This window comes from Paracoccidioides brasiliensis (assembly GCF_000150735.1).
Source record: "Paracoccidioides brasiliensis Pb18 unplaced genomic scaffold supercont2.2, whole genome shotgun sequence".
Lineage (NCBI taxonomy): Eukaryota > Fungi > Ascomycota > Eurotiomycetes > Onygenales > Ajellomycetaceae > Paracoccidioides > Paracoccidioides brasiliensis.
Genome location: NW_011371359.1, coordinates 2,186,752 through 2,209,280, shown reverse-complemented (window position 1 = coordinate 2,209,280; position 22,529 = coordinate 2,186,752). Strand labels below are relative to the sequence as shown.

The 22,529-nt window shown below is 44.0% G+C and overlaps 9 protein-coding genes across 9 annotated transcripts; 5 read left to right on the top strand and 4 right to left on the bottom strand.

Annotated features, from left to right (window-relative positions):
- Window positions 1-90: 90 nt before the first annotated feature.
- Window positions 91-303, bottom strand: PADG_01887 (uncharacterized protein; the record flags this gene model as incomplete). The annotated part of the gene is made up of 1 exon (XM_010758811.1): window positions 91-303. The coding sequence occupies one exon, from the start codon at window positions 301-303 to the stop codon at window positions 91-93; it is 213 nt and encodes a 70-aa protein (XP_010757113.1).
- A 960-nt stretch (window positions 304-1,263) lies between these two features.
- Window positions 1,264-2,879, top strand: PADG_01886 (adenosylhomocysteinase; the record flags this gene model as incomplete). Its single annotated transcript, XM_010758810.1, has 5 exons — window positions 1,264-1,302; window positions 1,367-1,499; window positions 1,580-1,706; window positions 1,779-2,380; window positions 2,437-2,879. The coding sequence occupies 5 exons, from the start codon at window positions 1,264-1,266 to the stop codon at window positions 2,877-2,879; spliced, it is 1,344 nt and encodes a 447-aa protein (XP_010757112.1).
- A 709-nt stretch (window positions 2,880-3,588) lies between these two features.
- PADG_01885 (uncharacterized protein) lies at window positions 3,589-4,097 on the bottom strand (the record flags this gene model as incomplete). The annotated part of the gene is made up of 2 exons (XM_010759316.1): window positions 3,589-3,798; window positions 3,885-4,097. The coding sequence occupies 2 exons, from the start codon at window positions 4,095-4,097 to the stop codon at window positions 3,589-3,591; spliced, it is 423 nt and encodes a 140-aa protein (XP_010757618.1).
- Window positions 4,098-5,742: 1,645 nt separating this feature from the next.
- PADG_01884 (uncharacterized protein) lies at window positions 5,743-7,784 on the top strand (the record flags this gene model as incomplete). The annotated part of the gene is made up of 8 exons (XM_010758809.1): window positions 5,743-5,832; window positions 5,913-5,933; window positions 5,992-6,049; window positions 6,134-6,193; window positions 6,294-6,579; window positions 6,682-6,776; window positions 6,826-7,106; window positions 7,194-7,784. 8 exons carry the CDS (start codon window positions 5,743-5,745, stop codon window positions 7,782-7,784), a joined length of 1,482 nt encoding a protein of 493 aa, XP_010757111.1.
- Window positions 7,785-9,145: 1,361 nt separating this feature from the next.
- PADG_01883 (uncharacterized protein) lies at window positions 9,146-10,617 on the top strand (the record flags this gene model as incomplete). The annotated part of the gene is made up of 4 exons (XM_010758808.1): window positions 9,146-9,244; window positions 9,272-9,673; window positions 9,748-10,341; window positions 10,462-10,617. 4 exons carry the CDS (start codon window positions 9,146-9,148, stop codon window positions 10,615-10,617), a joined length of 1,251 nt encoding a protein of 416 aa, XP_010757110.1.
- A 2,305-nt stretch (window positions 10,618-12,922) lies between these two features.
- Window positions 12,923-13,327, top strand: PADG_01881 (uncharacterized protein; the record flags this gene model as incomplete). The annotated part of the gene is made up of 1 exon (XM_010758807.1): window positions 12,923-13,327. The coding sequence occupies one exon, from the start codon at window positions 12,923-12,925 to the stop codon at window positions 13,325-13,327; it is 405 nt and encodes a 134-aa protein (XP_010757109.1).
- Window positions 13,328-14,415: 1,088 nt separating this feature from the next.
- On the bottom strand, window positions 14,416-16,946 carry PADG_01880 (uncharacterized protein; the record flags this gene model as incomplete). Its single annotated transcript, XM_010759315.1, has 5 exons — window positions 14,416-15,284; window positions 15,350-15,964; window positions 16,031-16,222; window positions 16,283-16,463; window positions 16,530-16,946. 5 exons carry the CDS (start codon window positions 16,944-16,946, stop codon window positions 14,416-14,418), a joined length of 2,274 nt encoding a protein of 757 aa, XP_010757617.1.
- A 434-nt stretch (window positions 16,947-17,380) lies between these two features.
- On the top strand, window positions 17,381-17,955 carry PADG_11335 (uncharacterized protein; the record flags this gene model as incomplete). Its single annotated transcript, XM_010759590.1, has 2 exons — window positions 17,381-17,468; window positions 17,897-17,955. The coding sequence occupies 2 exons, from the start codon at window positions 17,381-17,383 to the stop codon at window positions 17,953-17,955; spliced, it is 147 nt and encodes a 48-aa protein (XP_010757892.1).
- A 783-nt stretch (window positions 17,956-18,738) lies between these two features.
- PADG_01879 (uncharacterized protein) lies at window positions 18,739-19,571 on the bottom strand (the record flags this gene model as incomplete). The annotated part of the gene is made up of 2 exons (XM_010759314.1): window positions 18,739-18,911; window positions 19,028-19,571. The coding sequence occupies 2 exons, from the start codon at window positions 19,569-19,571 to the stop codon at window positions 18,739-18,741; spliced, it is 717 nt and encodes a 238-aa protein (XP_010757616.1).
- Window positions 19,572-22,529: the final 2,958 nt, after the last annotated feature.

Here is a 22,529-nt window from a genome sequence, read left to right as displayed (position 1 = left end):
TCTTCCAATACGGGGCCATTTATCGTCTCCGTCGTTTTCACTCAGAATTTCAGACGCTACTGCTCCCTAGCTGGTGCGCATGAGTCGTCCTCATTTCTCTTTCTCGGCCCTGGCTAGCCGCTCTAGTAAATCCTGTTCGAGCCGCGAGATACACTGGGTAGCAAGACCAAGTTTGCTTAACGTGGGATCTGGCCGGACGGCCACTGAAGCCAGATCCCAGTCGGATACTAATTTGATATCGATATCAACATCTCCAGTCTTGGAATGTAGTGTGGCAGGTGTGAAGCTCCATTCTGCACCCATTTATCCAGGGGGGTTATTCGTCTCGTTAATCCCACCACTTGAAGTGATGATTTTTGCACCGTCGCCTTTCGATACCGGTGAAAATGAGACATGATCTCCTTCATGATATCTCTTCAGCATGGCACAAGCAACTATTCTCAGAGCCTGATTTTCCCGTGGCTTCATTTGTCGACTTTTCGCAGAGAGCCCCTATACCTAAAGTTTCGTTAGATTCGTTATTGCGTTCGCAAATGCATTTGATGGATAGTTATGGAAAGTTGCATAAGCGTAATCCTCCCCAGCTCCAGGACCTCAGTTGGCGTAGCTGGGCAAGGCATGCCTGTAATGGGGATGGTCACGACGGGCTCTAGAAAATCGTTTCCGCAAAAGATACAAAAACCAAGCAGATCAAAAGACAACCGGGATGAACAACGGTTAGGCTAACTATCTATCGATCTGATAACCTTCCGGAGGCCTAGTTACAGTCTGCAACATTATTCTCTTATTCATGCAGATCAGTGTAGGGAGCTAAGTCCGAGACCAGCCCGAATTTGATGCTTTCATAGAGTATATAGAATGGAAAAAGGTACGAATAAAGCCCTGTCTAAGTAGTTTGCTCCGTACTGCGTCTTTCTTTAACTATCATTCAACCCCGTGCTTTAGCCGGAATATTGATGGCCCGGTTCGCTTGGCGGGAAAAGCCGGACAACTCAAAAGTGAAGCCCTCCAAAAAAAAGCAACAGCTTCCATTCAACCTTCATTTCATCACTTGTGCTGTACGCTCTTCAAACCTTTTCTCTCCCCACTCATAAGTCTTTCTGCGAGATCTATTGCTTACGGCACCTGTCTGTATGTTCCCCGTATCTGTTTGCTCCCAACTTCGGTACACTTGGTGTCAATGGATTTCCAAATTAACTGCTTGCCGATTGCTGCGTAGACCACCATACCCCGCATCAATTTTCAGTCCGTTTCCCAGCCATCATGAGTGCCCCAGCCCACAAGTTCAAAGTCGCTGACATCGTACGTTGTTTTCCCCCTGCTGCTGATACGGATAATTGATCCATTGTACTCACCATTTACGTAGTCGCTGGCCGCCTTTGGCCGCCGGGAGATTGAGCTCGCTGAGGCTGAGATGCCAGGTCTTATGGCCATTCGTTCAAAATATGCCCAAGACCAGCCATTGGCGGGTGCCCGAATTGCCGGATGCCTTCATATGAGTACGTATATTTTTATTTTTATTTTTATTTTTTATTGCGATCTGTAGATGGGGCTTTTGTGACTGATACTCGGCCTCCAGCCATTCAAACCGCCGTCTTGATCGAGACTCTTAAAGCTCTTGGTGCCGAAGTCACTTGGTCGAGCTGCAACATTTTCTCTACTCAAGATCACGCTGCCGCTGCCATTGCTGCATCAGGAACCCCTGTGTAAGTACCCCAGTTCCAAGAACGTTTGTTCTACATTCCGTGAACAGACCCTGACCAGGTAATTAAATACAGATTCGCGTGGAAGGGTGAGACTGAAGAAGAGTACACCTGGTGCCTTGAACAACAGTTGGTGGCATTCAAGGATGGAAAGAAGCTTAACCTCATTCTCGATGACGGTGGCGACTTGACTGCTCTTGTGCACAAGAAATATCCCGAGATGCTCAAGGACTGCTATGGAGTGTCAGAGGAGACCACTACCGGCGTCCACCACCTGTATCGGATGCTGAAGAACAATGAGCTTCTTGTTCCTGCTGTCAATGTCAACGACTCTGTCACTAAATCCAAGTTCGACAACCTTTATGGGTGCAGAGAATCTCTTGTCGATGGCATCAAGCGTGCCACCGATGTCATGATTGCTGGCAAGGTTGCCGTTGTCGCTGGCTTTGGTGATGTTGGAAAGGGGTGTGCCCAGGCCCTGCACAGCATGGGTGCCCGTGTCATCGTGACCGAAATCGACCCCATCAATGCCCTTCAGGCAGCTATTTCTGGCTACCAGGTCACTACCATGGAGGAGGCTGCCCCTATCGGCCAAATCTTTGTTACTAGCACCGGTTGCCGCGATATCCTCACTGGCGAACACTTCTCCGTCATGAAGGATGACGCCATTGTTTGCAGTAAGTGTCCCTTGTCTGGATACAGTGTGTATAAAATTTTTCTAACTCGAAGCTAGATATTGGCCATTTCGATATCGAGATCGATGTTGCGTGGCTCAAGGCGAACGCCAAGTCCGTCCAGAACATCAAACCTCAGGTCGACCGCTTCCTGATGCCCAACGGACGTCACATCATTCTCCTTGCTGAGGGTCGCCTGGTCAACCTTGGCTGTGCCACTGGCCATTCTTCTTTTGTCATGTCCTGCTCCTTCTCGAACCAAGTCCTTGCCCAAATCTTGCTCTACAAGTCTCAGGATGCGGCTTTCGGCAACAAGTACGTCGAGTTCGGTATTACTAGTGGCAAGCGGGATATTGGTGTCTACGTTCTCCCCAAGGTCCTCGATGAACAAGTTGCTCTGTTGCATCTCGACCACGTCAATGCCAAATTGTCCAAACTCACCCCTAAGCAGGCTGAGTACCTGGGTCTCGAGATTAATGGCCCTTATAAGGCTGAGATGTAAGCTGCCCAAATTTTATCTTTCTATTCTTTTGTCACCAAAACGCTTTTCTAACAAGTTTGCCCCGCAGTTACCGGTATTAAACCTTTCCTCTTCTATTTTTCAGTGCATATACAATTGCGCAAATGCTGGAGTACGGATGCATGACACATAGACTTTTCAACATGAGGCTACGATGTTATGACTTAAACGGAGGATCAATTTTTAATTCATCTTTAGATCTGGTGCCGGGAACAAACCAAAAGCATTTTGTCCTTCAACGGCAGAAATATTACATAGATGTCAATTCGGGGTTTTCCATTACTGATTTTAACTGGCATCAAACTTTTCTGTGTTGGGTAGATATTTAAGTTCTTTCTATATTTCTTTTTGTTTTGCCTGTTTCTTTTGCGGTGATTGGTATTTTTCAACAATACCAATTATAACTGTCCATAAATAAGTGACTTTTTGTTGCTGAAGGCATTCTCTGCCGTGGGTGGCATTGAAATATATCTGGAGGTGAATGGATGAGATACCCCTCAAAAAAATAAAAATGATTTCAACACGTTATATTCTCACTTTTTGCGTCCATCCTATGTACCGGTGACAAGCTTAAACCTTGAAGCTCATGAACCATTAACTCATTGGGCAGATACACCTGCAATTTATGTTGCTCTATTCACAATTACACGTTACAAGGTTGCAACAACAGCTCTATTATCAACAACAAGGTTCAGACAGCAACAATGCCAAACAACGTATGCTCACATATCTGTATAAAAGGGTGGAGACCAGAATGATTGCGACCTATCCAACGGTCACAGGGGGTTGGACACCCTTTTGCAGTCGGATGCGATGAGGCCTCCAAAGCCATGGGCATATTGCTGGGGAGAATAGCGCCATCATATCCCGTAATCAGCTTGGGCACATCAGGCCAAGCGATCTAAAAAGGTCTTTTCGCAGTCGCAAGTTTCTCAACCAAGGTACCTTTCGAACTTCATTTGCTTTCGACCTCTAAAGACGCCTCACAGGAAACTCTGCCATTGAATACACGAGTGAAAGGTCTCCAAACATGATGTAATCCTCATCCTCATCGCATTGAAACCTACCATAAGGTAGGGTATCTCGCTTCTGGAGATCACGTGTCGCATCGACCTCGTTGATGGATCTTTTGGTGTTCAAGTTGGTTGCTTTGGTATTGTCCGTGAGAATGACCATCAAGGAGGATTCAGGACGGTACATGGACGTTAGTTACAGCTTGGTGTCATGTCTTCCGTCTGAATTCCGTCATGTGTGAATATCTTTCGACACGCAACTTACAAATGGGTTTTCCAATGGATGGTATCAAACCTCTTCCCTGAATTGCAGATGTTTCGTCCTCGCGTGGCATAAAAATCGCTTCTTCGCCCGTTAGTTACCAGCTCAGGACAAGCTGCTGTCCCAAAAACCAATCGAGAGTCAACTCTACAAACTTTCAAGCGCCCCAATCATACAAGGAGCCGAAGAAGAATAAACGTTCCAAGTGAAGACTGCTGCTCAATGAGAGGCTCGTGCAAGGATGACGTGCATGAATGACCATGTCAAGCAAGAACTGAAATGGTCTGGCACTTCGCCAAACGGAGATAATAAAATCGGTTGATGATTGGCAAAAATGAACAACGCCGGGGATCCCGGTAACTAGCTATCCTTTGTTATCCTTTGGCAGGATTTCTGGAATTTAACTCTGTGGAACAATACGATGCATGGTGATGAGTTTCCCGGAAAAGTTTTGACAATTTTGTAATTTCTAAAACCTGCAGCTTGCTCGGGCCGCCTGGGCTTTGTTCTCTGCTCTTCCAACCACGGCATCACCATAGGCAAGGTTGCCGTCAATACTGTCATACCCAAGTCTCTTCATTAGTCGGAACGCCGCATCAACTTGAAATTAGAATGTTATAAGATAGTCTAAACGATTGAAAATTCGTTTTTACTTTCTGCTTAACATTTTTTCCTTTCAGAGAAAGAAGATAACCAAAATATCTTCGTTATCTGAGAAATCTTCAGTTCAGCTGTCATATCACTTGATCCTGGCCTTTTCAACTTCGCAATTTGAGGACAATCAATGTCCAAAAATTGAGTACTCACACAATGATCCAATCTCAGTCAGCTTACTGTCCCGCATGGCAAACAGCGCGATTTTTGCCTTTGTTATTGGCCGATGCATTTGCTAGCTCCAGCCCAGTTTAAAATTCCAGTCCACACCTGGAGATAAAATCATATCGGGACCATCGAACAAAGGACGACTTCGACGAACGCGACCCATGGTAGAATCCGTACTTTTGCACGCAACCCCGCTCGGGATCTAAAATAACGAGGGCGTGGAGGTTGATGTGCATAAAAATACGTATTTTGACTGCATTGAGAGGCGAAGAGGCTAACTTGATTTAATTACTAGTCTGCTGGTAAAAGAGGGAGGCGACCTCGCACGGGATGATATTTTCGTTTTACACAAGATCATCACTATCCAGTTATTGTCTTGGTCGACGCTCCAATAATAATGAGCCATCCACACGGCGAGCAGCCACGCCAGCTGAAGCTCAGGTCTGAGATATGTAACCAACCGCAATGCAGCTACGCGGAAGAGAGCAAGAGGAGAGCGGGGTGTGAACGGTCCCCTTTTTCTGAGCACAAATCTTCCATGAACCACCACTAATGCCTCTCCGTCCAAAATCCTCTGCCCGTGTTTATCCTGAGAGCATCGAGAGGTTGAAATTACCTCAATTTCTCAAACTTACTCTTGTCAATAAGCTAAAGTCTTATGCTACCGCTGGTGTGAAAATATCTTCTTCATTTCCCGCGTATCGAAAGCTGGGTCTCCTCGAAACCCATTGGAAATTCTAAAGGAGAAATGGCTTGTGGAAGTAAATTGCCCTGGGGCCTTTCCTTTAGATCTTCAGAGGGGTTTATTCTACTTGTTGTCTCGGCAGCTTTGTTCACGGTAGGTAATCCAAAATTCTGAACCGATTTTATTGGATTTGAACTCAGCCAAGAAACCGTCTGGCTAACGAAATTGAATAGGACACTCTCGTATATGGAGTGGTTAGTAGTCGAGCATTTCCCCTTCCTTCAACGAACTCCCTTGACTTTGATACTCCAGATTGTCCCAATTGTTCCTGTGGCACTTAAAGACCGGGCAGGTGTGCCGCAGAAAGAAGGTTGGTGGATATATATATCCTCTACTGCAATACTCTGATTCGAACACAGCCAAAATAGCTTTGCTAACAGAGAATAACTTGCAGTTCAGAAATGGGTTTCGATTCTTCTGGCTACATATGGCGCCGCATTTCTCATTGGATCTCGTATGTGAAAATGGCTTTGGATGTGATTGACGATTCTTCCATGAGATAACTTATAAGGTTACAAATATGCTAACTCATCGATGTTTTCCCTCCTGAACAGCACTTTTCGGCTACTTCGCTGATCGCTGCAAAAGTCGACGACTACCGTTCGTTATTGGATTGGCCGCCATGATCTTAGCCACCTCATTCTTTCTCATCGGTCGTTCCCCGGGCTTGTTCATCTTTGCGAGAGCCATGCAGGGGCTTTCCGGTGGTGCGGTCGGTGTAGTCGGTATGGCCTTGGCCGTCGACACAGTTCCTAACGAGAGACTTGGACAAGCAATGGGATACATCTCTCTGGCGTTGACATGGGGAGTGCTGTTCGGCCCGATCATTGGAGGAGTTATGTATGTGTTTTGCCTTTATTTTATCATTGGCAATCATCTCTGTTGTTTGCGAACATACGTTCCACCGATGCGAAGTATGCGTTAATTGAAATACCGAGATAGGTTTACCAAGGCTGGTTACTACGCAGCATTCGCGGTGCCGTTAGCATTATTGTGCGTCGACATCATTCTACGGTTTCTCATGATCGAAAAAAAAGGTTTGCTGAATCTGCTCTGTATAAGTCAAGCATAGCTAACCGAACCTAGTTGCGAGAAGGCTGCTGCGGGAAAGATTGGGAGCTGAGAACTCTGCGCAGTCATACCACAACGCAACCCCGACGGATTCGAGTCGGACGCAGTCTCTTGTCTCTGATTCTGGGGATACTATTAGCGAAGAATCGCCACTCATCCAAAGATCTACCAACCTCAATTCGCAGCAATCTTCAACACAAACACTGATAATATACCACCTGCTCAAGGATTCTAGAATTCAGGTTAATTTGTTTGCAACTATCATTCAATCGATTGTCTGGACGGCATTCGAAACAGTATGTTCTTGAATTTCCTTTCCTCTTTTGTCCGCACTGTAACATTATTGATTCTGTTTTCGACTAATATACCATCTCCGCCTCCAGACGCTTCCTCTGTTCGTGATGGATAAATTTGCCTGGACTCCAAGCGGAGCTGGTATCCTGTTTTTAATCTTCTCGCTTCCGTGCTTATTCGGTGTCTTTATAGGCAAGGGCGTAGATCGTTGGGGGTCGCGCATCTTCGGCACACTTGGTTTCACTCTCGCAGGTTGTCCACTTATCCTTCTCCGACTAGTACATGAGAATACAACAAGACAACATATACTTTTGGGTGGTTTACTGGTTCTTGTTGGCCTCGCAATTACAGTCGTCCAGGTAATCACGATGACGGAAATATCCCGCGCCATCGACCAGTTGGAGGAGAAAGACCCGACCTTGTATTCGGGTCCTAGTGCGATGGGTCAAGGCTACGCCCTGTACAATATGGCATTTGCTTCTGGACAACTCCTTGGACCGATCATTGGAGGCTCTGTCATCACCACTGTTGGGTGGGCAGGTATGAATTTAGCCCTTGGCTTGATCTGCTTCGCCTCAGCAATACCTATGTTATTTTTCTGCGGTGGACCCCTCATTTCTCGGAAGGGGAAAATGAAGATTCGCGATTTGTCTGGAGGGGCAGTGACATATGAATCATGAGATGAGATCGACGAGAATGGCAAACGTTGGTGGCTGCGTTGTACACTACTTTGGCAACTTCCTGCAGTATCTGGATATCATCGAGAGGGTTTGATTAGAAACCTACAAAAAAAGAGTCACAATAATTATTTTCACAGAGTATTTCTGACGTGAAGTACTTTTCGAAAAAGGGGTGAGTAGATAAGCTGTTTGTGTGATAGTTTCTGTTTGGTTTTTTGTACCCGGTATCTCATATCACCAGTTTTTCAGATCCTTATTGGTTTTAATTAATATTTTGCATATTTATACGCATTAGGTTAATATATGCATTCATATATTGAGATTACAGATTCATCACGTCGAGGAGGGAATAACCCGTTCTGTGTCCCTTAGAGAAGAATGTTTTCCAAAACTAACTCAAGTTGAATTTGAGAAGACTCGGCAGTAACACCAATGTAGTAAGGGTACATGACCTTGTGTTCGTCTTGTTTGTCTTAGAGGTAAGCCTCTCATACTAAATAAATTAGTTGTGATGGTACAAAGTGGCTGAGGTTGTAGGTACAAGTTCGTCGCTCATCAACACGGGGACATCAGCAACGGTCTGTTAAAAGTATCAGCTGGACGATGTCTAGGCCCTATGAATGTAAACGGAATCACAATTGTATTATTACTAACTATTCTTACTAATTAGTTATCAAAAAGAAGAATCCAGCTGGTTTATAAGGCGACGTACCCCTGTCATGCTATGCATAATCCATGGATGCGATCCATGGATCTGACAGTAAGCAACCTCTATAACAAGTTGCGCTGTAACACAGTCAGACGGACCCCTCCATGACTGCCTCAAACGAGTGGAGAATGTCAAGTCAAGCGGTAAGCATCGAGCTTGCTTGCGCCTTTCAATATACATCCAGGAAGACTTGTTGAGCGATCGCGAAGAAGTTAGAGATGTGCTCACCGGTCTGCAATCAGATACCTAAACCCTCCGCTTCTTGATAGAGCATCTTACGATATCCCGGACACGAGGATGCTTTTTCCTGGATATCCCCGTTTATACTTCAGTAATGGAAGTCTGATTATTAATGCACGGAGAGTACTATCCTGTTTATCTTCCGTGCCGCTCAACCCCAGAAGGGCTCTATCATTGTGGGCTCATTTTGGAGGGCCCAGGAGGTGGTGAGGGTGAGGGGTGATTTGGCGATCAAAGTGCATATAAGATCAACCACTTCGTGAGTCTTAGAGATTAACATTCTACCTCAGTTAACTTTTCTTCTATTTAGTTTCGTTTCTGTCCTTTGTTTTTGCCCGTCTTCTGGCTCCAGAGTTGATTATTGCAGAGGTTCTTGTTATAAGTAAAATAGGATTAAAATACCAGTGTAAGCATGGATGCTTTCGACAAAATTGCGGAGTCCTTGACTGCAGAAGACCCGAATCGTGCCCTCCCTGGGGTTGCAATGGTTGCGGCTGATAGCAAAGGCAAGGTTTTCCCATATTCTCTCTACATGTAGCTTCGAAATATTGATAACAATGACGGGTGCACAGGTGACGTCGTATACTCTAAAGGCTTTGGTTTTAACAGTGCAGGGCCGATCACTGTCGATACCCCATTGTGGATTGCATCATGCTCCAAGTTAATCACTTCAATTGCCCTGCTGCAGTGCGTTGAGAAGGGCCTCATCGGTTTAGATGAACATGTCGGACGTATACTTCCGGAGCTATCAGACCTAGACATTTTGCATGGCTTTGACGAAGCTACAAGAGAACCGCTGTTAAAGAAAGCAAAGAACAAGATAACTTACCGTCATTTGCTTACCCATACCTCTGGGCTTGGATATGACATGTGGACTCCGAGCTTGATTCAGTGGAGAAATTTCACGAAAACGAGTCCAGTCTCCGGGTTGGTCGAGGTTGTGAGTTCAATTCTAGCACCTTTTCCGGCCTACGTTATCCATTCAATATGGACTTGGCAAACTAACCTACGTAGGATAAATTATTGTTCCCTTTACTATTTGAACCCGGAGAGGGTTGGGTTTATGGTGTAGGGCTTGACTGGGCTGGTAAAGCCGTCGAGCGTCTAAACGAAGGTATTAAACTGGAAGAATACTTGAAAACACATATCTGGGAACCCCTTGGAATGCAACATACTACATTCAGACCTTCGCAGAGCAACTATGTTCTAGAGAACCGGGCCAAAGCAACCACCAGGACAACCACAGGAGAACTTATCACTACACCGGTAGACATCTGGGCAACCCTCCATCCGGCCGATGACTTTGGGGGTCACGGCATCTGGTCCACGGCGGCAGAATTCATCAAACCTCTGATCTCTATTTTGAAGGATGATGGCAAACTCCTGTCGCCAAAGATGCGTTCGAATATGTTCGAACCCCAACTCTCCACCAGTGCGCATCTCCTCAAGTTCATGCACTCGTCCAGGAATGAGGCAGCCATGACAAATGGGCTACTCGGGAACCTAACATGGAACTATTCGCTTGTCGGCATTTTGGCGATGGAAGAAACACCAAACAGGCGCTCAAGGGGATCGACGTCTTGGTTTGGACTTCCCAATCTCGCCTGGGTAAGTTTTATAAATCCAATGAAGGTTTCCCAAAGAGAAAGGGATCAAAGAAGAACTAATAATCTATCCATTAAATCACGATTGAGAATGCTAAATATTCAAACTTTTGTCTTTTCTTAGTGGATTGACCCCGAACGAGGAACATGCGGAGTCTATGCAACTCAACTCTATGACTCTTGCGATGCCCAGTCGCTTTCGCTTTCGAGTCAATTCGAAGCCACAATCTTCCAGCATTTTGGTACACCCTCTGTTAAGCAAATTGGCTCAACTAATTAAATTCCTTGGTAGCAGCTTGGTATTCGGGTTCTGGGTCGCTCTTTTAGTGCTCTTGTTATCCTCTCGGCCCTCTCTGCTTACTTGAACGTTATATCTATATCTATATTTATTTTATTTGGAATCTCCTCTGCGGTGAAGTACTGGAAACAGACATGGGCCGGCACAAAGCTCTACTGTTCGCAAATATATTTACTGTGTTTGTTCAGCCTTATATAGCCAGCATGGAATGAACTGGCAGTGCGCGATTTGTCTTGAACCGGGCATCCACAACAAGGCTTTTATATACCTACGAATTTCTTATCATGCCCATGCGAGGATAGAACATGATTAACCAGACGCAGCCGAATATCCTCTTCAACCAAACCGCTGCAATGCTCGGGTGTGGCTTATTCTTCGAACGCCCATTTCCCCCTCATTTAGCGTGGTAGAGAGCGGCCCTGAATAATTATAGGAATCCAACATATCCCCTTAACTAATCCGCCAAGATACATACAATTATTGATATTGATTGGCATAATAATTGAATGTATGTAGTTATTCATGGACTGGATAAAACTAAGTTAAAAATAGTAGAAAGCAATCTGCTAGCAAATCCGCCCGAAGAGCTGCGTAAACTATTTCTGACGCTCCACTGCAAGCTTACTACACCATATTCGGCTGGAGAAAGACAAGGCTGAGGTGAAAAGGCGAACTATGTCATGGCCTATCAACACCAAGTTTTATCAGGGACACTGGCAGCGATCGTCGTTCCTTGGTAATATGATCGATCCTGGGTTCTCAATTACTCCATCTGGGGATTCAAGTGTCTAAAAAAGCCTTCCAAACTTGGTCAATATCCACGTTCAAATTGGTCTTTTAAATTGTGTGCACACATACACGGGGCATGATTGTTTGAGCATCGAATGGACATAACTATCTCCTCGCCAGAAAGATTTATAATCCACAAGGTGACCAGGTGGGTGCTTTTGGGCGTCATCAGCCAAAATGTACAAGGTAGGAGGAGGGTTCCCACCTGAGTATCCTTGTAGCCGTATCGCTCTCAGACGCCCAATCTCGATTTCGGACTCGATGTCGGACATTTTAAAAATAAACACTGAACCTAGAGTACATAAGAGGTACTTTTTGAAGACATATACTCCGTGCTCCGTCGGCTGTCCTTGGCTCACAAATATTTAGTCAGATAAAGCAAAGAAATGGCCGGTGTCTTTTTCAATTCAAGAAAAGAAGACCTCTGCTCACCATCAGCTCCTGACACACATATATAGGTACATATACCTTGAAGATAACTCAACATTCTGTTGGATAAAAATGTAACGGTACATGTGCTTACATAGATTGTGTAGTACGTGCATCAAAAAATACAAAACCACAACCCCAATGAATTATGGAATCTTAGGAACGTCTGATAAAGCCACCAGAACAGAAATGTGTATTTGACTGCATGTTAAAAATAACTACATGGATATGTGGGTAATGTACCTAGGAAAGGCTTTCAGTTTAGCATATTGTAGCTCTCGTGTGTGCATCGTTAGGAGCCTTAAGGATACCGAGAGTTCGCCTTTCTGTTTCTAATATCTGTTATATTAAACGGGCTTTGAGAACAGATCAAAGATGCTAAAAGTTCAGCTGACCTTTGGTTCATCGATCATGACAACCTCTCTGGGTATAGAAAAGGGGGTATGCTTTTTCTAGAGATAAATGTTATTTTTATTCTTTTTGAACTCCATGCATATTACTTATCCCAGTCCTTAAGAGATGATTCCGAACTGCTGCTCAGCCATAAGCTTAGATTCAATTATCGATTATGAAAATAGCCATGAAAGGAACTTCCGGAGATCCTCTACCCAATCCATTGCCAGTGATTATAACAACCGCCTGATGTATAATTTCCCAAAATTAATTGATCCGGGATCAGGGGTGGCTTGAAACCGTTCAGTTCAGCATATCTCCGTTGTTGATAGCACTGCCTCTGGCACCTAGAGATGGGGGCTGTACATGACTAAATGTATTGGAAGATCAAAAATTAATTGAAGAGTTAAAGATTGGAGTATTAGAACATAAATATAGCTGTCGGTTTGAGCTATTAGAGGGCCACGGATAGCTGTCGAGAGAAACGTATAAAGCAAATCATCCGTCCTGCCTGACGATTAGAAAAATACCCTGTATCACAATCGCAAAATCGAAAGCTTTCAAATATATCAAAATCTCCTACATTTCCATCTCAACTCCGATACAAAGTTCACTTATCTCCACTCAGAAAGAAAGAAAGAAAGAAAGAAAAACGCACCAACCTCAGATCTTCAAAATGCATATCTCATTTGTCATTATCCTCGGCATCCTTACCACCTTCATATCCGCGCTCCCCGCTGGAGATTCCAAGGGTCATGACCAAGTTACGGTTCAGCTGATAAACGACAGAACCGGTGCCTGGGGTTCCGTTCGAATCAGACTTGACAACAAACCGAAAAATGTTGTCGACCTCTTCCAAAAAAAACCCGTCTTCTCTGACGGCACCGTTAAAGCCACAAGTATGCAAATGACCAGAATTATCGCGGGCGCTCATTGCAGAATCGAAGACGAAAAAACGAAGAAAACAATCATGGAAATCGATGACAGGAAAACATTCGACAATGTTGATGGTTCTGACAGCAAAGTCCCTGTTATCAATTTGAAAGGCTCCACCATTCGCTGCTGGGTGAGCAATCGATAGTCGGTTGAAAACCTGTTGGGGGTGATTGTTAGGAGATAACCTGGGACATGGGACATTCTCGATATGTTGCATTGCATTTGTATTTCCGCATAACCTTTGGAAAATGAGGCACAATCTCCACTGCTCCCTTTTCCATTTGTATTTGTTGCTTGTTTCACAAATGTATAACCAAACCGGCACCTACTACAGGCAGGACTTCATAATTTGTCTTTGTTCACCCCCCCCCTCATTGTTGCATATTTAGAACGTATGATTAGAGAAAATTTTAGCCACGTTGCGATGTATGTTCCCATCCTCCTCGCCATGGCTAGCCCTCACTCTGGTTCAGTAAAAGAGTTTCTTAACCTGTGTCAGTATATAACTATGTGAAATAAGGGTTTAGGGATGGTTTGCTGAGGCATGGGCATCACATGATCTGCCCCTTTCTTGATGACGTCATGTATCTCGTTGTTGAGTTCCAAGGGGGAAACTCGATCCAATCTGAAAAATAAATGGAGGTAACGCACCCACTTGCAAAACCAAGCTGCCCTGTTCTCCGAAAGGGAAATCGGCGATCGTGTGCACGACAAAGCAGTTATCATCGTTGCATACCTACCCTGTTTATTTTGGAACATATTGGTTGGTTGAAAAAATTTGGAGGAACCGATTGCGGGACATCGATTACAGCTCTTTTCATACGGCCAATTGATTTTTGCCGGTTGATATGGATGCGTAGAAACTAGTTACAGATGCGCTCTCCTTCGTCGGAATTTGTTTACCTAGGGATGCATGGAGATATTAGATTCAAGGCGGGAGCTTGGAGGCCCTGAACATTGGTTGAAGAGCTGTTCCAGACATAGCTACGGAGAGTTATGGTATTTGACCAATCAGTTCTGGTCCTAGCTAGTTAACTTTGCTATTGCCGGGGCAATGATAGTGACAATATAGGGAGATAGGGGAACGCACGTCTTTCTGCTTCCGACTCCATCGACCCTCAAAGGTCACACTCGACATTTTCACAAACGTGTAGTAAAATAAAGTTGAGACATATCACCAATCCACCCCACATCCACAGGGGCAGAAATTACCATTCTTCATATCTTGCATACTTAAAAAGCTACTATAAGGGCAGATCGTTGACCAGAAATCGCAGACGAGGCGTGAACGCGACGACGAAGCATTCTTTTAAGCATTTTCTTAGAGTCAACTTTTCTCGCAGCCGTTCCAAGTCCTCCCTGACCAATGAATCCACAAGCCAACCCCGTTAATGAATTTCTTTTCATCCCAGAACATCTTAAACGTCCATTAGTGTCTCGGGGAAGCGATGCGAGGCTTCGGACAACGTTTGAGTAACTGCCAAAGAAAGCATGTGCACGGACATCGCTTCCAGACAGGACGCCATGGCCAAGGGAGACGCAGACATGGTTCCCAACCATGATTGCATGGGCATCTGAATTTGGGCTAGGGTCAAGAAGCACAGAATAGACTGTTCCTGTGAAAGGGGTGTTGTGATTCGACACGCTTGATGGAAAGACCCAACCCCTTTCTACTTGCATTGGATGCCAGGGTGTAATGAGCAAAGGACCGATTTTGCAAAGGGTCATGTTCTTGACGGTTGTGGCTACAACAGCTCTAACACGCCGAGGACCAACTGGAGTCCAGACTTTGGTTCCTGGACGAAGATCCCGAATAGGTAGACTACTATTCGCCTCAGGAAGGCGGATCCGGCAATGCCCGGCAAAACACGGATTATTCCTGGTATTATACCGCGACATCGAATAAACCGGATAAGCTTTGACAGTGCCATCAGCTCTCCTCCGAACGATTGACGGCTTTGGTGCAGGAAGATTATCAAAAAATTCGTCTAGCTCCTGGCGGCAACGACAGAAAAATGGAGAGTCCTTGCCGTATTCGAGAGGACCTGGGTCTTTGAAGCTGTTGCATATTTGACGAGTATGGGCATTGAGAAGGGACAGCACTGTGGTAAACGTACAACTTAGTAACGTGTAATAGTTACTGGTAGAAAACAAAATAAACACTCACAATAATGCTTGCCCCATTTCTCATAGTGGCTTCTCTCGGAGATGGCCAGGCTAATCTGACCTTCCGGATCCTCCCCTGCAAGATCTCTTCCAAGACTTGCGTTCGCTGTGTCAGTATATCCAAGTTTTTTAGTCTCCTTGATAACAATGTCCAACTCTGCTCTCGCCTTTGCAAGGCCGTCCGCATCAAGATACATATACTCGTAATCTTGTCGGAGAAGGTAGATGCTCCTTAAAAATGCGCAGATACGAGCACGAGACAAATGGTAACTGGAAACATGGGCGGGAAGAGAGTTGTATTGAGAGAGCAGCTGCTCGTTGGACGTGACCGATTTGACGGAGCCTTGGAAGTTATACGTCAACGTGGCCTGTGCTGCGGGTGCCTTTCCTGTTACGTTTTTGATCCGAAGAACTAGATCACGCGACTGGCCATATTGTAGATTTCCAACAGTTACTATTATATCACCGTCCTTTGCCGACATCTCGTCTAGCAGAAGGCCTGTTTTGCTACCTTCATCCTGCACCAGTTCTGCCGAACCGGACGTGCGCAGCAGAACCCTTGCTTGGGTAGCAAAAGTCGTGTACAGATTTGCAATAGCATGAACGAAGACAGTACCTAATCCCGGATTAGATGATGCAAATATATAAAAAAAACAAAAGGGGGCAAGTGTTGGAACCGTACCGATCATTCCCGCATCAGGAATGAATGAGTAAGTTCCACCTCCGACTTCCGCAATTGACTGCAACAAGCCTGATCGAATGTCGTAGCCAAATCCAAATGTATGTATCAATGGCAAGCGGTCCTTTTGCCGCTCCAGAATGGGACGTAATTTCGGAACATACCCTTGTGTCGGGCACATGTGGTTCGGTTGTCCTAAACATTCTCCTATTAGCATGAGGCGTACTGGGGAAAATAGGCTTGGTATGTATGTACCGTCAGTTAGAACATAAAGGGCTTGGACATTCCGGGGTCGAAGATCCACTTCTCCAAGCACATTGAGGCCCAATTTCAGCCCATGCCACAGGTTAGTCGAAGCCAATGGCTGTAATGCTTCCACTGCTTCCAGAGCTGCTTTCTTGTTAGTATCATCCATATGTGATATCTTATACGCGACCTAGAACAAATCATTAGCGGCCGTTATGAAGTATCAAGCTAAAACAAGTGATCCCATGGAAAGTACCTCAGCATCGTTTGAAAAAGTCACAACGCCTAGGCGGTCATTTTCGTTCAGGGTTTCAATTATAGTCCTGGCAGCATGCTTGGTCAAGTCCAAAACGCTCAACCCGGTTTCTTCGCGTTTACCAGATTCATTAGTTGTAGGGAGAGGAGCGCTCAGTTGCATGCTCCCGGATACGTCAATGCAAAGGACAATGTCACATGGAACATGACAGATATCTTTCTCAGGGTGGAGCGGAGGATGGATAGAAAGTATCAAGGAGTTCTTATCCAAGAGAGGATGCAACTGGACTCCAACTTCATCTGGGTTTGGTGCTTCCGCAATAGTAGTGCTGGTACTAAGACGCGGACGTATTGGGATTTGGCTATCAATGATCTCGAAATCATCATCAGCGGAGAGAGCTGGCTGAGCAGGATTCATGATGCCACAACGGTTGTACAGCTTTCTGATGTTCACAAGGGTGTTCCGAATGAAAAGCAGGCAAGTAGTTTATCCTTCCTTGGGGGCAGCCAAAGCGTGGATAAATATTTTTGGGTTCCAGGATCAAGTTGAATGGCTGGTGAGAGGAGATATCAACAGAAGATAAATAGCCTCAACAACTATCAGACAGCAGCCTGATCTTGTCAGGTAACCCTGAATCAACACGCTGATATGTCAGGTGTGAGAAGGCTTCACAAATAAGCCCCGCCTTTTAACTCCCCCACATTGAGACCCGATTCAGCCTAGGGGCTGTGTGAGCGTAGTTAGATAGTAAAAACATCGTCTCCACAAGGGCATTAACCAGCAACGAGCAGAAAGAGGATTAGCTTAACATTAGCTCCCGTTTCTGAGAGAACAAGCTCCTCGATGCAATCATGTCCCGATCTAGGCATCCACATTACGATGCTGCCTCCTCCGCCAAAAACGGGGAAACGTTTAAGGAGCCAGAGCCTGCGGTGATAGGTATGTCCACTGTCCATCCATATTCCAGGCTTTGCAATGCGGGCAGGCTGGAGTTCAGTTTTACGGTGGTAGTTATACGGAGTTGCTGCCCCCTCCAGGTCACGTCAAGCATTCTGGTTTGGCACCGTTTGGATGACACAGCCCCCAAGGCATAGTTAACTTAGTTAACCGGCCACTCGGTTGTCATCAGTTAAACTAAACCAATTAGTTAGTTAAACCAACCACAAACCATGCCTTTCCTTCATTTGTTGGCCGACGTCTGGCTGGATTTTCTAACTTCCTGCCGCCAGCCAGGATCAGCGTCCAGATCAAACTTCTTATTATTACCCTCTATGAAAGAGTTTACTCGTATCAGAGATGACATGACTTTGTTAGCTCTTTCAGCCTCATGTTGCCGAGAATGACTTTCCTAACAACTGTGGGGATAGTTGCCTTTGAACAAGATCCTAATTGGTTGCAAGGTGTGGGTGGGGACCGTCAGATCTGATAGTTATTCGGAATTTGCAAAGGACTGAACTCCTATTTACTCGTCACTACAGCTTGGTTGGCCTTCCAGTATCTCACATCCACTTCACGCAGATATTTCCATGGGACGAATACGCCAATTCTCTTGCCCTCCTTACGTGAGCACCTGTGTCGTAACAATTTTCATGGACCACTGGCTCAACTTAATGATTCTCTCACACGGGGAGCACTTCTAACCCTCCTCTACAAATCGAATAAACAGGACTGAAGACAAACGATGGAGATCATGAATCATTAAAATTTTAATAACTACTTGATCTTCAAAATTGGGATGCATGGAGAGGAATTCGAATTAGACATATTGTTACTAAATTCCCACTCCTAAAAAACAGCAGCGTTGTCAGTGCGCCAACTTATATGACCATTGAACACTGAGAGCCTTCTAGAACTTTGGAAATATGCCTCGCAGATTCGGACTCCAATTCGAGTTTCAAAGTCGCTTGACTAATATGGAAGTTAAGATTGCTATCTCAACAAGACAGGCACACCTGGACGGGAATGTTCGGGGGTTATTCTGCCATATACTCCGGCCATGCCTAGGGAAACAAGGACGATTGGGCTGCAAATAAGAAAGGTAAAAGGTCCATGTCTATATTGTCCATGATTTAGAGCCTGCTCGACTATCTACCTATATCCTCGCCCGAACAGCAAATCTAATACTTCGATATAAGAATACTAACAAGTCGCTAATGGAATAGATAGTTTTGTTATATGAAAATTCAGGACACCCTGTCGAACCGCCCACCTACTGCGCATTCACCCAATCGACAATATCCCACGCCTCGGCTCCATCAGCAATGGTCAATTTCAAAGTTGTGAATTCAATCTTTTCGTACAGTTGTCGTGCTGCTGCAATGGCCTGTTTGTGCCAGGGGCCTAATCCGCCACGCCTCGCGTCCTCTTTGCTTCTCCATATGCCTGGTACGTATTAATGAGTTATCCTCAAGTCTGATGAACGGAAGAGTGAATTAAGTGGAATTATCTCCTTAGCACCATCATATAAAACCCCAAAGGAAAGCTATGCTCCCACTTACAAGTCGCCAGATTTCTCAATTTCTCATCCCTGGTCCCAAACCAATACTTCAGCAAACCGCCACTAGTAGTGGCTTCCACATGAGAGTGCGCATCGAGCTCATGGAGCCTATCGAGATCTGCCGTTGCAAGGAGAGTAGATCGGAACGTCACGACGTAAAATGACCGTTCCTTCCACTCATAGCTTTCGGCCGCAGCCAGGTCCTTTAGGATATCTATCACGAATTGCCAGTTGAACGATTCCAAATATCCTGCCGTTGCGTAGTCAGATCGATTTGGTTTGAAAGTCGTCAGTGCCTTTGCGAGAAGTTGATCAGATGGGTCGAGAGTGCGAAGGTTGAGGTGATGGCCCTCCTGGTTATAGGGGGATGTGATGAGATGTGAACTTGAAGCTGCGGCTTCTTGATACCTGAGTCCCCGTTGAAGTTGGAGTGATGAAGCGGCTCTGAATTTGAGTGCGTCGAAGTCATCCGTTACTAGGTTGTGATGTAAGACAGGGGTTTTCAGTGGGTAGGTTGCTTCTGAGCCATTGAATATTTGACCCATAGCTGCCTTTTAAACTTGGGGCATGAGTTGGAACAGTGAAAAGAAATGGCTCACTTAAGAGTCAGTTAATATTCAGCAGTCACCCTGAGGCAAATAAAATTTGCCGGAAATGAAGAAATATAAACAGCAGAAACAAAAAAAAAAAATTAAAAATTAAAAATTAAAAAGAGGGAATTGAAAAGGGAGAAATGTAGATTGTTTTCTGCATTCTCAATAGCCCGGAGACGACTTTAGTTGAAAACAAAACTAAGGGAAAAAGCTGCATTTCTTTGCGAGAAATGGACGAGTGACGAAGAACCACTGGGTTCTGTAACAGGAACAGAAAAAAAAAAAGTCTCATTATCTGGAAAGATAGCATGCGTATCTCGCCACAAAGCTGGCGTCTCAGCTCAAAGAAATCCGCGCTTGCAAGCAGCCCATATCGTAATTCAGTAGGAGAATGGCATATTGCAACTGACCAGGGTCCACTTAGACCCTCGAAAAGCTGCAGGGCGAGGTGAGAAATAGGTACAATGTTTCTCACTCACTTGACCGCTAGTTATGTCTAGGCGGATCACGCAAGAGCCTGGTATTGATGTCAACGTTTGAACCTGGAAAATGATACCTATTACGGAATAAGAGCGGAATATACCACCGCAATTCCTATTAACTATATGGAGTTCCACTCGCGGAGGTGGTCCAAGGAGAGGGATAAACTTACTTTGCCACAGTATTAATTGATTAATGAATCCACCACTCACTTCTCCACTATCGAATACAATGTGATTTCAGAAAAGCTATACAGGAAATAGAAAAATGAAAAATGAAAAATGAAAAAAGAAGAACGGCTGATTGCACAATAAACTGTTCTCTATGCTGAGAGCATGTGCAAGAAGAAGTATGTTCAGGAATGTCACATAACTATTCTGCTGCATACTTCTTTATGATCATAGATCAGAATGCTCAATTTTCTTCACCTTCTCTCTTCATTGAATCTTTATGATTCATCTCTTCTTGAACAGTCAAACCTCTTATAAAAGTACGGTGTATTTAATGCTTTCTATAATCTGACATCTTTTGACTAGCTGATTTAGAGCTAAATTAATTACACCGAGTAAACTCTGCATATAATATTTGAAATAATTTAAGACTTACCATAACTTCAGTTGTTGCACATCATAAGATATAATGAATAACTTAGGAGACTTAAAAACTAAGAAAAATTATAAAAAAGATTAAGATATTTATATACGTAATGAGCATGCTACCGAATACAGCCCGATCACTTCCTAACAATAAAACGAATTCGTTAGATGGAGAAAGGAAATGAGAAAAAGGAAGCTAGAAAGGTTGGGCGATGAGTTATAAATCAGGGAGGAAGAAGGATAATCCGGGTGCAAGAGAATCAACTGGGCGTTTAGCCCATTACAAATCTAAATGTTACAAATAAGAAAGGATTCACTTCAACATAGTTATAAACTTAATTTTCAAAATTACTTAAAATATTACTAACTCAAAGTTTATATGAGCTGAACAATGAATAATTAATAATTATTATTTTGTTTTCAATTTCTTTTTTTAATTTAAAGGATATAAATAATACTTAATAGTTAAAGAAATTGGAAAAAAACTATAATATATAAAATAATAAATTTTTAATATAATTTAAATTTTTATACAATATTCAATTGTTAAGAGAGCTGAGATTTTAACTCAAATAAGTAGTTAATTATCACGATCACGAGACCTAGCCAATGACCCCTTCTTGGCATCGATCTCTTGTGTCTTAGATAACTAGATCTTAAGTCAAAGACATCTATCTCTCCCTGATGAACACTCTATAGAGCTAGCTATCTGACCCATCATTTAGAGGGTCAGCGATTCGTTCTTAATATATCAGATTCATTGAAGACGCATACAATCATCTACCTATCCATCAGTGTTCTTGATCGTCCAGATTCCCTTTCAGTCTTAAAGCTCATCTTTTTTTTCCCTTTAGCTAGTTAAGCCCTAACTACCATCAATCCACGCAACGGCACACTGCCAGTCTCGGCGTTGTCCCCTTATCTTAATAAATCAATCAATCAATTTATTTTAACAAAAATAAGATAATAAAATTGGTTTAATTAGTCAATAAAAAATGATTATCAGTTTCTTAAGAGAACAATACTCATCTGAAAAGATTTATCTTATTCATAAATAAACCTTAATGAATAAGATTATTTTTAATTTCTAGACTGAGAATCTCTTCATATTGTCAATCTATTAAAATTAAGTGAGTAATATCATAAACGTGTGCAGCAGCTTAACACTTGAAGTTTGATCTTTTTCTAATAGAACTTCTACCTTCCTGACGGAAGGCTTGACTGCCTATTGTTGTTGACATATTGACATCCAGGTTGATGAACGTGTTGCGGGGTGGTGGAAGCGAAGGGGAACGGCGCAAGTCTTCAAGAATACCAGCTCTTAAAAGCCTCATTTAGCCATGGGGATATTTTCGCCGATCACCGTTGAGGAGATTTAGTAATGGAGGTACCTTAATCATTTTCTATCATTCATGTTGATCAGTTCAACGTCTTTCCCCATGCATAGCACCAATCTTATCAAATTGATAGGCCTAATGACAGCATCCATGTATTTACGAAGCGAATTGTTCATAGTTAACAGAAAGTTGGTGGATTCACCCTCTGAATCACGTACGCTAGGCTTTTAATCAGGCAAGAAATTCAAAGGCCATATTTACTGGAGCCAACATCATATTGCGACGTAATCATAATTTTTTTTGGGCCACGTATTCCGCGAAAAGTGTATGGATTCTTTCTTTACTAACATTCATTTTAGCTTTAAGCACCCACCCGGTATCACACTGTCCATCCCATAGAAGTACCAATTCGCCATTCGCCATCCACACCCATCAATCCAGAGCAATTGTGGGTAAAAGCAAAATTATAATGAAACAGAAAACTCCAGAGTCACAAT